General features: G+C 37.6%; 1 protein-coding gene and 1 pseudogene across 2 annotated transcripts in view; one reads left to right on the top strand and one right to left on the bottom strand.

Moving 5' to 3' along the window:
* Positions 1–14,834, bottom strand: part of ATR (ATR checkpoint kinase) — a 129,320-nt gene that overhangs the window by 74,452 nt on the left and 40,034 nt on the right. Inside the window, exons 17-20 of the mRNA XM_081137827.1 lie at positions 6,635–6,727; positions 4,398–4,528; positions 2,742–2,885; positions 575–668 (exon numbers count right to left, since the gene is read on the bottom strand). Coding sequence (XP_080993953.1) covers positions 575–668; positions 2,742–2,885; positions 4,398–4,528; positions 6,635–6,727 — 462 coding nt within the window. The remainder of the gene's footprint in view (positions 1–574; positions 669–2,741; positions 2,886–4,397; positions 4,529–6,634; positions 6,728–14,834) is intronic.
* Positions 13,146–14,758, top strand: LOC308557911 (sestrin-3 pseudogene; annotated as a pseudogene). The gene is made up of 2 exons: positions 13,146–14,212; positions 14,461–14,758. The product of its transcript is annotated as a sestrin-3 pseudogene (transcript).

The following is a 14,834-nucleotide window of genomic DNA, read 5'->3' as shown; positions in this document are numbered from 1 at the left end:
CTTCAGAACCAATCATAGGATTGTTAGTAAATACCTCTGCTATTCTGACCCAAGGTCAGGTATTCTACTTTCTGTCCTAAAATTCTATGGAATCACCATTAATATTTTTGTAAGTTCAGAGAATTCACTGGATTTCAGGATCATGGAACTACAGACTACCCCCCTTCTAAAGCTCAGAAATCAGTCAGATCTGAATTTCCATACCGTAGTTTATAGCACAACATAATTCGGATCATTCCACAGCTTTTCTTTCTTTACTCAGGGCATGCAGCTATGGGAGCTTCTTCTTTTGGGGACTATACGTAGGACTTATTGACCTGGGTAGTAAAGTCACAAGAAATGTATTTTTTGCTCTCTGCTCTATCTAATGCTATCACATCTTTTCTCTAAATGCTAAAACTGTCCTCTAAAAATCATGGAACCATGACAGGATTATCTATAGTCACCAAAAATTAGTCATCAGAACATGACTATATTATGCCTACATATGATTCTAAAAAATCTCTTTCAATGTACTGGAATCTGGGAACAATTTTATATCAATGACCTAAACCATAAATAAAAAATTAAATACCTTTCTGTATTCCTGTAGAACGGCTTTTATCTTTTTTAATTCTAGATGGTCAGGTAAAAAATATATTTCATGAAGAAAATCTTGTACAGCATCCCTAATAGTCAATTGGAAGAAAAAGAATTATTTGCAAAGAGAAGGCACACTAAAAATATACAAAACAGAGCCTGAAACTAAGGCTAACTTAATGCACATTTAAAAGTGCTAATTAATTATTTACATGCAAAGTATTCTTCCTAACTGTGTCTAGGATGATCAGCTAAGAATGGCAGACAATCAAGCCTAAGAAAAACCTTGCGGCAGTCTGTCACATTGGTGGCTGGGAATAAACTACATTCTTGGTATACACAGCCATGTACAGTAACTTCTTCTTCAATTTGTGCTTGGTGTGTGACCTGCTTTTACAAACAGAATATGGCAGAAGAGATGCTGTATCAGTTTGGGGCCTAAATGTAAAAACATCTTACAGCTTCTGGCTAGGTTTGTGCTCATAAGAATCCTGAGTCACCACGTAAGAATTCTGGCCATCAATAAGAACAGGCTACATGGACACGGACAGGCTACGTGGACAAAGAGGCTCTGAGATAACATGGAAAAAGGGAGAGGCCCAGCCAAGTCTACCAGAAGGCTGACTGTAGCCCCACCAATGACCACTTGCAAGACCAGCCAAAGAATCAACCAGCTGAACACAGCCTAGACTGCAAAATTATGAGTAAATAAAAATGCTCATTGTTTTAAGATACTGTTTTGTAGAGTGCAATAGTTAAATTCTCATGAAGAACTTTTGAGAAAATTTCAAACAATTCCTATTAACACAAATAATTTTTAATTTGCTTCAAATATAAATGCGAATCTTTCTGGGTCCAAATAAAGTGTTTCTAAATTCTAGTCTTCATACACCCCAACAAATTCAATTTAAAAAAAAAGAAGAAAAATAAATAATTTCTAGTCTTCATTAACTCATGCAACAAATACGCATTAACTAACCACTATGTGCTCCTATGTGCCAGACACTGAGTTTGTAACAATAAAGAAAGCAGAAATAATATCTTCACTCAGGGAGCTTAAGATCGTCTATCTAGCACTGAGTGAAATAATTTTTTTAATGATAAAGAAATGATATACAAGTAGAGAAATGATTCTTCTATAATAAAGATACACTATTTGCATGATAATCCAAAAAGTATTTGAAAAGTGGTCTAGAGCAATGATTATGCTGTTCTATCATGTACAAAATATAATATATAAAATTTTAATTTAAAAAACTACATTAGCCTTTTCTTCTGTATTTTCTCCCTGATTGGAAGGTTACTAGAAATAATCAATGGGAATAGCAATAATATGAGTAAGCAGGTAAATCAGGAGTACTTAAACCCTAACTTTTCAGAAGCAAAAGAACTATGATACACACCAATGAGTGCAAAAATGAAAAAAAATTTTAAATGTATGGGAGGGCATTCTAGGCTAAAATGCAGCCTGAGTGAAAAATAAAGATTCAAAGGGATAATGTATGTTCTTGCAATAACAATCTGTACTGGTTACAGCCTGCATCTGTTCAGGAAAATCTGGGGAAAAGGTTTTAAGGTGATGTGGCCAGATTTTGGAAAGTCTTGAATGTCAAGATAAGCAATTTGGAATTTGTCAATTAGGAAACAGAGAACCACAAAATGTCTGCATGCTAGAATGATACAGATAAAGGAATGCTTTTAAATATGAACAATATGAAGAAATGTAATAAAAGCTTAAAGGAAGGGAGACTGGTTTGAAAGTTAATCTAATGAAAGAGTAAGAGTTTAAACTGAGGCAAGCTTATATAGAAAGTAGTGAATATCCCTCCTAACCTTTTTCATGCTACTCAACTATCTGCCTTTTAACTGTGAGAAGAAAGAAAAATTTAGCCTCACCTTTTTAAAAATTGATGAAAAATAATTCAGTTGCTGACCTACTAATGAATTTAAAATATAATTAAAATGGAAGTCATGTCACAACTGAAATAGCACCAGTTCAACATGTATTGTCGTAAAATAGGTCAATTACTTGTTTACTAATGAACTCTAAATTAAAAAGAATATGAACAGTTCCACATTACCAACAGTAACCCTAATACCTTGAGCATAAAAATACAGTAATAAAAACTTGCTATATTTATTATCAATTTCAGTTACAATACCTGTTTTCAATTATGAGGTAGTGAAATATAGCTGCAGTTTCTTTAGGCTGGACGTGTATGAGAGGTAACAACGCGACTATGACATGACTGAGAAGGGAGCCTAGATAAGCATGATCCAGGCAACGAACAAAGCAGTCCCAAGCTCTAGGAAAAACAGCAACAATAAAAGTTAAAAGTCACATTATTTTTATTATTTGTAAAGCTCCATCAATGAGTTATTAGCTAAACAAATAATAATATATACAGGTAATAACATTACAAGGTAGCTTTAGAAATGGAATAAAGTTCAGTACTATATACTCAAATACTTAATATATGAAGTCAAAAAAGCAAGGTGAAAACAGTGCTTATAATATGCTACCTACTGAGGCAGGATTAATATGGGGGGAAAAAGTACGGATGAGTGTGCATGCATTTGCTTATACTTATAAAAGGGGGTTATACAAAAGTTAATAAAAATAGATACCTGCAGGCTTCAAGAATGGAAGCCAGATTCTCTGAGTGTAACTTACAACAAATTTGAACTTGGGACAATGTAAATGTGTTATATATTGAAATTAAATTAAAAGCAATCTCTAAAAATTTTAAGCATACTGAAATAAATGAATCTAACGATATGAAGGTAGTGGTACCTGCACACAGAAAAAAGTTACTTCACATCACTTTAAAACATATTATTCTGACTGTACATCTACAGTAAGTTACAGTCTAAGGACATATAGAACCTCCGAGAAGCTTAAACTGCACTCAGTAGTCTTACTGTTAACAGTAATATTTAAATTAGATCAGCCAAACCCTACAAATCTCAATGGCTTAATAGTGTGGAAAGAGGACTTAAGGGGTAAATCTGTTTACAAGAGATATTTAAGGGGCCAAACAACTAAATGTTTGACATGTGCACCTTATATGAATTCTGATTCAAACCAACCAAACTTTTTGGGAAAAACGTATTTAAGACAAGTGGGGAAATCTAAATATAGACTGAGGCTAGATGATATTAAGGAATTCCCATTAATTAGCTTAATAATTCATGATGGTTACATCTGAGGTATTTACAAGTGCAATGATGTGATACTGGGGTTTTCTTTCTTTCTTTCTTTCTTTCTTTCTTTCTTTATTTATTTATTTATTTATTTATTTTTTAAAAATATATCTTTATTGATTTCAGAGAGAGGAAAGGAGAGGGAGAGAGAGAGATAGAAACATCAACGACGGGAGAGTCATTGATCAAGCCCGAAATCTGGGCATGTGCCCTGACTGGGAATCGAACCCCAATCACCTGGATCCTAGGTCGACACTCAACCGCTGAGCCACGCCCGGCCGGGCTGGGGTTTTCTTTAAAACACCCCAACTAACAATAAAAATGGCGAAGGTGGAAGATTATATAAGATTAGCAGTGTTGATAACTGCTGAGGTTGAGAAATGAGTATGTGGAGAGATTCACTGAATTATTCTATTCTCAGTATGTTAAAACATTTCATAATAAAATGTTTTTAAGGAAGTAAGCACATTCCCTTTTCAATACAAATAGGCTATCTTAATTATTTATGGTTTGCACCCAATTTCCCTCAAGGAGACAAGGATTCAAGTTAGTGCTCCTATGAAATGCAAAAAAAAAAAAAAAAAAAAATCTAATAAACTGAGGCAGTCACTTACCTGCAACACAATTCAGGAAAATCATCCTTGAATCGAAGGCCAGTTCTCAGTGTGGTCATCATCTTCACCCTCACAGAACTGACATGTTTGGGTCCCATCAATTTCATCAAGGACATCAAACTGTTCAAGGCCTAAAAAGTAAGTAGGGCTTTAAAATAAATCCTATAAACAAGAGATAGGAGGAGATGAGCTGTAAAGACAAGTGCATCCCACCCTAATATCGATAAATGTTGGCCAGTTCTTTTTGTCCAACTTCTCATGTAGAAATTAAGAGTTTGAAAAATACGAGTTGTTTTATATATTTTTTCTCTTGAAGGTGATTTGCTATTTTAATCCTGCTGGTTGGTGATTTTCAAATTTATTAAGTATATAATACCTGTCTTAGCTGGTTGGAGCATCATCCCGTACACTGAAAAAGGTTAGGGGTTCAATCCCCGGTCAGGGCACATACGGGAGGCAACTGATCAATGTTTCTCTCTCACATCAATGTTTCTGTTTCTCTCTCTCTCTCTCCCCCTCCCTCTCTCTATAAAATACAAATCAATAAAATAATATCCTCGGGTAAGGATTAATATATACATAAACACACATATATACACACATATGTATCTCCCATTATTTAGTTTTCTTCAAATCCATCCCAAACTGCTATGCAGTACATGCATTTCTGCTCTAATGGTACTAAATTCAAGAAGCTCTGAATTTTGTAAAACAAATAAGTAGCCAATGGCATACCCAGAACATAATATGCACATTCTATTGTGTGTGAAACACAGAATCAGACTTGTATCAACAGCTCTAGATTCTAAATGAAGGGGTAAAGGAACTCTCTAATCAACCTTAACTATATGCCAAAACATGTAAGCTCTTTATGGTTTAAAACAAACTCTAGTTTTCTTAGATTTGAGATTCTCTCACTTGGGATAACAGTAAGAAAGATTCCATGTAGATGGACTAGAAGTTGTTTGGGGTATTAAGTTTATCAGTTGACACCAAAGAACAAGTACTGGTTGCTTAAGTTTGTAGAGTTTAATATTGTACCATGATGTGGCTCCTTAAGTTATTATGGGTCCTTAAGGTTATTAAGAGAGGGGTAATACAGGCTAAAATAAAATTCTATTCATGGATTTTTACTATAATTTTACTGACTGCAGAGGTAGAAAGCAAATCAATATTTAAACTTCTATTCCAATCTATGGAAAAAATTTCCAGTGATGATCAGTTGTCACAGCAATCTTAACGAAATTTACTGTGCCAAATACACTTAAACATAAACTGACAAATAACTAAAGTTACTTTACTTACTATAGAAAACCTAGGATTTTTGGTATACAAAAACACCATGGGCCATGAGCCAATGTGGACCAATAAATGTATGCAACTTTTCTTTCAGCTGTCACTGATTGTTGGTCTCTTTGTTCCCACTGAGCTAGATGCTGTGATAACGTGAATCTGATGCTGCTGTGGCTAACACCTGGCACTTAAGCACAGAACCAATCCAGGGGAATCTGAGCTAAAGCTGTAAAAAAGAAGGAACTCTTACCTTTTGTGACAACATGGATGGACCTAGAGAATATTATGCTAAGCAAAATAAGTTAGTAAGACAAAGACAAATACCATATGATCTCACTTACATGTGGAAATTAATGAACAAAATAACCTGGCGAACAAAATGGAACTGGAAACATGGACAAGTGGAATAGACTGGCTGGTGCCCAAGGGGATGGGAGTGGGTGTGACAGGACAAAGAACGTGAAGAGATGAACTAAAGAACTTATATGCATGGACACAAAAATAGTTTGGTGAAGGCCAAGGGAGGGAGAGGTGGCAAAGGGGGGGAAAAGGGGACACATGCAATAATGTCAGCATTAAAATTTTTTAATAAATTTTTTTAATAGAAAAAAAGAAAAACAAGAAACTGATTCTGAGAACACTGTGTCCAAAATCAAGCAATACCGAAGTTCTGCTATCCCTCTTAGGTTAGTTACAGAGTCAACAAATCCCTTTAAGCCAATTTGGGTTGGGTTTTCTGTCCCTTATTATAAAAAGAACTACAAGTAATATAATTCCTCTTTTCAGACTCCCCCAAAGCTTATACAAGTTGTTCAGTAATATAGAATACCATATGTTGATTATTTATCTCTGAATGCTTGTAGGTAGTAGTAAAAATCATGTCTCCTGCATACTCTACATGAATTCTATTCCAGCACTCTTGCAGCTCAGCTATCACCACCTACCATTTTCTTGTCTTCAATGCCAACACTGGAGCTCAGTAACTGCATGTTAAAAAAGGCCAAAATGCCCAACAACTTGGGTTGCAAATAATCAGCCTAACAGAAAAAGCAAACATATATTATGTAAATTTTATACAAATCAAATTTTATAAACCAACAATTTAATTATTTAACTAACATCATTTCTATTCTACCTATTAGAATAACAGAAATAGATACTTGATGAATTAAGTTTCTCCAAATGCATATATTCTCACATCTAGTATTTTTTAAAATTCATGAAACTGATTTATAATCACCATTACAAAATACAATTAAACAGTACTGTATAAGAAAATCCTGCGCTTTTGAATTCTGAGCTGAGCTGGGGTGGGATCCTCAGGATCTGATTCACATAAGGATCTAAGTGGAGAGGACATTTATCTTAAGGAGAATAGGAAAAGACAACCAACTGTCATTCTAGGCCAATTAGAGCTAAGCTGGGGGGAGAATGGCGCCGCACCGGAACAATGGTCTACACAGGGGTCAGTATCCCCAAGGTAATAGTGGTAAAGGGATAGAAGGCTATAGTATCAATAGTTATAGACTAGGTGTCTCTGGCCACGGCACTCTGGATTAATTCCGTCTTGAATGAGGGTCCTAGAGGAGAGGGTATGGTCATGCAGTCAGGCAGACCTGGGTTTGAATCCCAATTTTGATACTTCCTAGTGTGTGACTTTGGCCAAGTTACTTAACTCCTCTGATTCTGTAAAATGGGAACAAAGGAATCACCTATTACATACAGTTGTTGTAGAGGTTAAACAAGATAACATGTGTCAAGCACTGAGAATATAGTAAAAAATTAAACAAATTTAAGTTGTTAATATTATAACAAACTGGTAATGTAATCTGCAAAGAATATTCCTCTCTTTCAAAATCTTTACATACAGTCAGGAAAAGGTGAAAGAAGAAGAGCTGGGGAAGAGCAGGGATTACAGTATTTTCCAACTCTGGAAGAAACTTGCATTGCTTGATAGTGATTTGCACCTGATTTCAGGATCTCCAGGTTACATACACTGCCAAGGGGAGGGGTGGGATAGGAGAGTATGTGCTAGCACATCATCAAAAAGAAGTTACGTGCCAGCGTATCTCTCCAGATTAGATGCTGGGATAAACTTTTCTCTTGCCAAGCATAGAGAATCACCTGTCTTTCAAGCCTAAATTACATTTAATTTGCAAATTTCTGATTTGGATTAAGACTTACTTTTAGGCTTAATAATCCATAATTCACTAATTGCATGGTTCCAGCCCATGCTTCTTAAATAAAAAGTAGACATAGTTGACACTCACATAGTGTATGTCAATATTCTAATTTTAAAGCTCTTGCACTTAGATAAATAGTTCATTCATCTACTACTTACCAAATATTTATTATCTATGCCTAGAATACTATGCCAGGCTCAGGTGTACAAGATAAGCAAGTCCCTTTCTCCCTACTAGTTTACATGGGAGACTAATGAGTGGAGGACATTAAATAAGTAAATACGTAAGTAAGGTGGCAATAAATGCTATATGGAAATAAACATGATCACATGAGAGAGAACTGGGATGAGGAAGTTTAGATAAGGTACTCAGGAAACTCTGAGATCTAAAGAATGCGAAAGATCCAGGAGATTACTCCAATTATCATTAATCCAATAGACTATCTAGTGCAGAAGTTCTGAAGCAGGAAAAATCTTGACATGTTTGAGAAACACAAATAAAACAATGCTAAAAGAGAGGGAGAATGAAAGAAAAAAGTTGCATAATATGAGGTGGAAAGTCACACAAATCACATATAGTCTTAGAGATTTTACTTAAGAGCAACGAAAACCACAGAAGGAATTTCAGAAAGGGAATGCTATGAGTTTAAGTTGTAAAAAGAGCCCTTCGAATGCTGTGTAAGTAACTGAGTAAAGATGTAGGAAAGGAAGAGTGAAGGGAGAGAACAGTTACGAGGTTTTGCACTTGTCCGGGAGAAAAGTGCACTTGGTGGCTCATATGAGGGTAGTGGCAGCAGAGATGGAAAGATATACAGTGGTACCTCAGTTATCCAATGAATCCACTGACAAACATTTTGGTTTACCAATGCGGTAAACCCAGAAGTAAATGTTTCGGGTTTCGAACACACCTCGGAAGTAGAACATGCCACAACTTCTGCTGAGGGCAAGACCCTGAGGCCTAGCTGTCGGCTGTTGATCCCTCAGTTTTTTGAACACTTCAGAACTTGGCCTTCCAGAACGGATTACATTCGAAAACTGACGTACCACTGTATTTTGGAGAGATGTGTGATAGGATTTATTGATATTTAATTATGAAGCATGAAGGAAGAAATGGAGAGCTCAAGAATGCTTCCCCAGTTCTGTTTTGAGTCACTCGGGTGATAGTGGTACCATTTCCTGAGGTAGGGACGACTAGGAGATGAAATAGTTGAGAGAGGAAAAACAAAGACTTCTAACTGGCATGTTATGTTTAGACTTGTCTGAGACGCTTATAAGACAGTCAAGTAGAGATGACAAAAGGAAAGTTGGATAGTCTCTGTCTGCTATCCTCTCTCGCACGCAAATCCATTCTGTGCCCCTTCTGCACTGCTCTGGGCCTGAGAGGCTTACTAGATTTCATCCCTCAATATCCCCTTCCTTCTGGCCTCCCACTGAATCTAGTCAACAGGAAGCACCAATGGAGGAACCGAGGGCAGGAGGAAAGAGCGTGGCACTTAAATTTCCTGCTTTTCTTGGTTTTGAGGTGGTTCTGGTAGTTCCTATATCCCTGTACAATGAGAGGCCTTTCCCCACACCATGGCTCTAGCTCTCCACCAGGTTCTGGTAACACCATTTCTTCTCCTTGCCCAGGACTAAGGGGAGCATAAGTTTTCTACTCTCTGGATTCCTTAACATTTCCTGCTCGCTCTCTTACCCTTGACAGGACAATGAAAACAGCCCCTTCATTAAATTATTTTCAGTTAAACATTTTTGTGTATACCATCTGTTTCCTGCCAGGACCTAACTTATATAAACTCACAAGTACAAAGCTCAGGAGAAGTCTGGTATTAAATCTCAACTATGAAATCATCAAAATATAAACCATATTAAAGCAAAGGACCAGATGAGACCAGATTCTCTTTCATTTAGAGGGAGAATTTTGATAGGAAAAAAAGAGACCCCATTACATAGTCCTAAATCAATCCAACATTTAGAGGATAAAGTAAAGGAGAGGGAAGGAGAATGAGTGGACAGTGAAACAAAAAGGAAATCAGAAAATTTGGTTTCAGGATAGACCACATGTTAAGACCCAAAACAAGTTTCAATAAAATTAAAGAAACTGAAATCATATTAAGCATCTTCTCTGACCATAAATGCATGAAACTAGAAATCACCACAAGAAAAAGAAATGAAAAACACACAAGTCATGGAGGCTAAATAACATGCTACTAAGCAATGAATGGGTTAACAATGAGATCAAGGAGGAAATCAAAAGTTACCTGGAGACAAATGAAAATGAGAACACAACAAATCTATGGGATATGGCAAAAGCAGTACAAAGAGGGAAATTCATAGCTTTACAGGCCTACCTCAGGAAATAAGAAAAATTTCAAATAAACAATCTAATTTTACACTTAAAGGAAATGGAAAAAACAACAACAACAAAGCACAAAGTGATTAGAAGAAAGAAAATAATAAAGATCAGAGCAGAAATAAACAAAATGCAGTCTAAAATATATATATATATCAAAGATCAATGAAACCAAGAGCTGGTTCTTTGAAAAGATAAAGAAGACTGACAAACCTTTAACCGGACTCATCAAGAAACAAGGAGAGATGGCCAAAATAAATAAAAACAGAAATGAAAGACAAGTAACAACTGACACCAAAGAAATACACTGTCCAACAAAATGGACAATGTGGACAAAATGGATAAATTCCTAGAAACATACAATCTTCCACAAGTTTATCAGGAAGAATCAGAGAATCTGAATAGACAGATTACAACTAGTGAAACTGAAGGAGTAATAATAAAAAAAAAACTACCAACACATAAAAATCCTGGAGCAGATGGCTTCACAGGTGAATTTTATCAAACATTCAAAGAAAACCTAACACCTATCCTTCTCAAACTATTCCAAAAATTTCAAGAAGAGGGAAAACTTCCAAGCTCATTTTATAAGGCCAGCATTATCCTAATTCCAAAACCAGATAAATTCTCTACAAAGAAAGAAAATTATGAGCCAATATCCCCGGTGAACATAGATGCTAAAATCCTCAACAAAATATTAGCAAACCATATCCAGCAATACATTAAAAAGATCACATACAGCATGATCAAGCGGGATTTATTCTGGGAATGCAAGGTTGGTACAATATCCACAAATCAATAAACATGATACATCACATAAACAAAATGAAGGACAAGAACCACATGTCATGTCAATAGATGCAAAAAAGCATTTGATAAAATTCAGCATCCATTTATGATAAAAACGCTCCACAAAGTGGGAATACAGGGAACATACCTCAAAGTAATAAAGGCCACATATGACAAGTCTACAGCCAACATCACACTCAATGGGTAAAAACTACAAGTGTTCCTTTTGAGATCAGGAACAAGAAAGGGATGTCTGCTTTCACCACTCTTATTCACATAGTACTGGAAGTTCTAGAAACAGCAATCAGACAAGAAGAAGAAATAAAAGGCATCCAAATTGGAAAAAAGTCAAATCTTCATTATTAGCAAAGGACATGATGTTATACATAGAAAACCCTAAAGACACCACCAAAAAGCTACTAGATCTAATAAATGAATTCAGCAGGATCTAATAAATGAAAGTAGCAGGATACAAAATTAATACTCAGAAATCGGTGGCATTTTTATACGCCAATAATGAACTATCAGAAGGAGAATCTAAGAAAACAATCCCATTTACTATTGCAACAACAAAAAAATAATAAGGTACCTCGGAATAAATTTAACCAAGGAGGTAAAAGACCTATACTCGGAAAACTATGTGACACTGAAGAAAGAAATAAAGGAAAATAAAAGTGGAAGCATATACCATGTTCATGGATTGGAAGACACAGTACCCAAAGCAATCCACAGATTCAACACAGTTCCTATTCAAATCCCAATGGCATATTTCACAGATCTAGAACAAATATTCCAAAAATTTATATGGGACCAAAAAAGACCCCAAAGAGCCTCAGCAACCTTTAGAAAGAAGAATAAAGAATAACAAACTATACTTTATAGTTTTATCAAAACAGCCTGGTACTGGCATAAGAATAGGCATATAGATCAATGAAACAGAACAAAGAGCACAGAAGTAAACCCACCCCTATATACTCAATTAATATTTGACAAAGGAGACAAGAACATACAATGGAGTAAAGACAGTCTCCTCAATAAATGGTGCTGGGAAAATTGGACAGGCACATGCAAAAAATAAAACTAGACCACCAACTTACACCATACACAAGAATAAACTCAAAATGGATAAAAGACTTAAATATAGGTCATGAAACCATAAAAATCCTAGAAAAAAACATAGGCAGGAAAATCTCAGACATCTCCAGTAGCAGCATTTTTGCTGATATGTCTCCTACAGCAAGGAAAACAAAGGAAAAAAACAAACAAATGAGACTACATCAAACTAAAAAGCTCCTGCAGAGCAAAAGAAACCATGAACAGCCCAGCCGGACATGGCTCAGCGGTTGAGCATCGACCTAGGATCCAGGCGATCGGGGTTCGATTCCCGGTCAGGGCACATGCCCAGGTTGTGGGCTCCATCCCCAGGGAGGGGCGTGTAGGAGGCAGCCGATCAATGACTCTCTCATCATTGATGTTTCTCTCTCCCTCTCCCTCTCCTTTCCTCTCTGAAATCAATAAAGATATATTAAAAAAAAAAAAAAAAAAAGAATTACAGCCAGGCCTGGCTGGGCGTGGCTCAGTGGTTGAGCATCGACCTAGGATCCAGGCGATCGGGGTTCGATTCCCGGTCAGGGCACATGCCCGGGTTGCGGGCTTGATCAATGACTCTCTCATCATTGATGTTTCTATCTCTCTCTCCCCCTCTCCTTTCCTCTCTCTGAAATCAATAAAGATATATAAAAAAAAAAGAAAAGAAAAGAAACCACAAACAAAATGAAAAGGGAACCTACAGTATGGGAAAACATTTGCCAATGGTACACTGATACTGGTAAATTTCCAAAATATACAGGGAACTTATACAACTCAACACCAGGAAGATAAACGATCCAATTAAGTAATGGACAAAGGGACTAGGACACTAGGGCTGCTTCTCCTAAGCAGGCACAGGCAGGGCATCTGGGGGAGGGGGCAGGTGGAACAAGGGGCCAGTGATGAGCCACCAAGGTGGTTGCCTGGGACAGTGCTGCTTGCTCTGCATTGGTCGCCTCCTATGCCTATATCCCAACAGAGGAGGTCCCAGCCCACCACCTGCCCTAGCCCTAGGTACCCACAGCCATGATAAACTACAGCCACAATGAACCAGAGGGGCAGCAGCCCACTGGCTGCAGCCAACTACCTGCTTTGCACAACATGCGGAAAGTGCTCTGGAAGGATTAAAGAATCAGTGTCTCTCAACCCTTGAGAGGAGAACGAAGTGCCTTTATTCCAGAGAAGGAAGTTGCCCAAGCAAACACAGTGGATGAATGTACTAACTTTCTGGTGGAAGAACATGCTACATCCAGTTGTCGGGACATCACGATCCAGGTCACGAGTCTGTACAATGAGTACCTCGAGTCTTTCCTGCTGAGCCAGTCCTACATGCTGCACATGGACGGCCCCCTTCCTCTACCCCACAGGCTGCAGCTAGACACCAGTGTTCTTAACACACATGCATGTGGATGAATTTCTCAAAACAGGAGGTATTGCTGAGTGGTTGAATGGTTTGGAATATGTACCAAAAACATTGAAAAATCTTAATGAAATAAATAAGCTGCTAGCACACGGACCCTGTCTGATCATGAGCGAGCACATTCAGAAACTTGTCAAAGTGGAGAAAATAACTGGTCTCTGACTGCACTGGTACCTGCTGTGGTCCTGCTAGCACATTATCACCCTTGACAAGCTTTGCTTCTGGCAGCGGCATCAATCCAGAGAGATCCCAAAATCTCCAATGGATTTAGGCTACTATCAGTCAACAGTTTCTGCGTTTGTGACCTTGCTAACGACAACAACATAGAGAATGCATCCCTTACAGGAACTCCTTGGGACCGCAGGTTCTCTGAGCTGGAGGCCTTGATGGGAAGAATGAAGAGGCATCGGGGAAGGGAAAATGAAGACACAGCTCAGGAAAACATGACTACTCATTTGAGAAGAAATTCTTTTTGTTGTGTCTAAAAATACTTTTCATTCATTTCCTCATTCAGATTTTTAGGACGGCATGATGATAGTATCTGAGGTCTCCCAATATACTGAAGACCCTGGTTTTGGGTATACAGACCCTGTCAGATGAGCAGCATTTGCCAACATTCGGAGCTCAGGACTACACCTGAGAAAGTCATGGGTTCTCCCTGGGGAACACACTTTATTCCGACATTGGACATCTTTTTTTTTAATATATCTTTATTGATTTCAGAGAGAGGAAGGGAGAGGGAGAGAGAGAGAAACATCAATGATGAGAGAGTCATTGATTGGCTGCTTCCTGCACACCCCGAGTGGAGATCGAGCCTGCAACCCGGGCATGTGCCCTGACCGGGACTCGAACCCCGATTGCCTGGATCCTAGGTCAACGCTCAACCACTGAGCCATGCCCAGCTGGGCGAGATTGGACATCTTGATGAAAAGTTTCACAGTCTTCAGTCTCACCTATAACACTATGGCCACCCACAAAGATGTTGACACAATCATGCTGCAAAGAGCTTTATTTAACTATAGTTGCTGTATGTTTGGAATCAATTACTTGAATGAAGCCTGAAGGTTTACATTAAGACAGTGACCTGCTATCCTGAGAACCACCAAGCGCATGTATGATAGTTACTGGAGTCAGTTCAAACACTCAGAAAAGGGTCACGTCTATTTACGTCAAACCGAAGCAGGGATGAAGCTGAACTTCTACATGCTCTTCGTGCCATAACTCGGCATCTGACCTGAAGCATCACCCAGGGAAAATGTCATATAAGTGGAAGACCTTTTCACATAAGATATACATCAAAAGCTGTTTGTGGTG

Source organism: Miniopterus schreibersii, assembly GCF_964146895.1.
Source record: "Miniopterus schreibersii genome assembly, chromosome: 5".
Taxonomy (NCBI): domain Eukaryota; kingdom Metazoa; phylum Chordata; class Mammalia; order Chiroptera; family Miniopteridae; genus Miniopterus; species Miniopterus schreibersii.
This window is presented reverse-complemented; position numbering and strand designations above follow the sequence as displayed.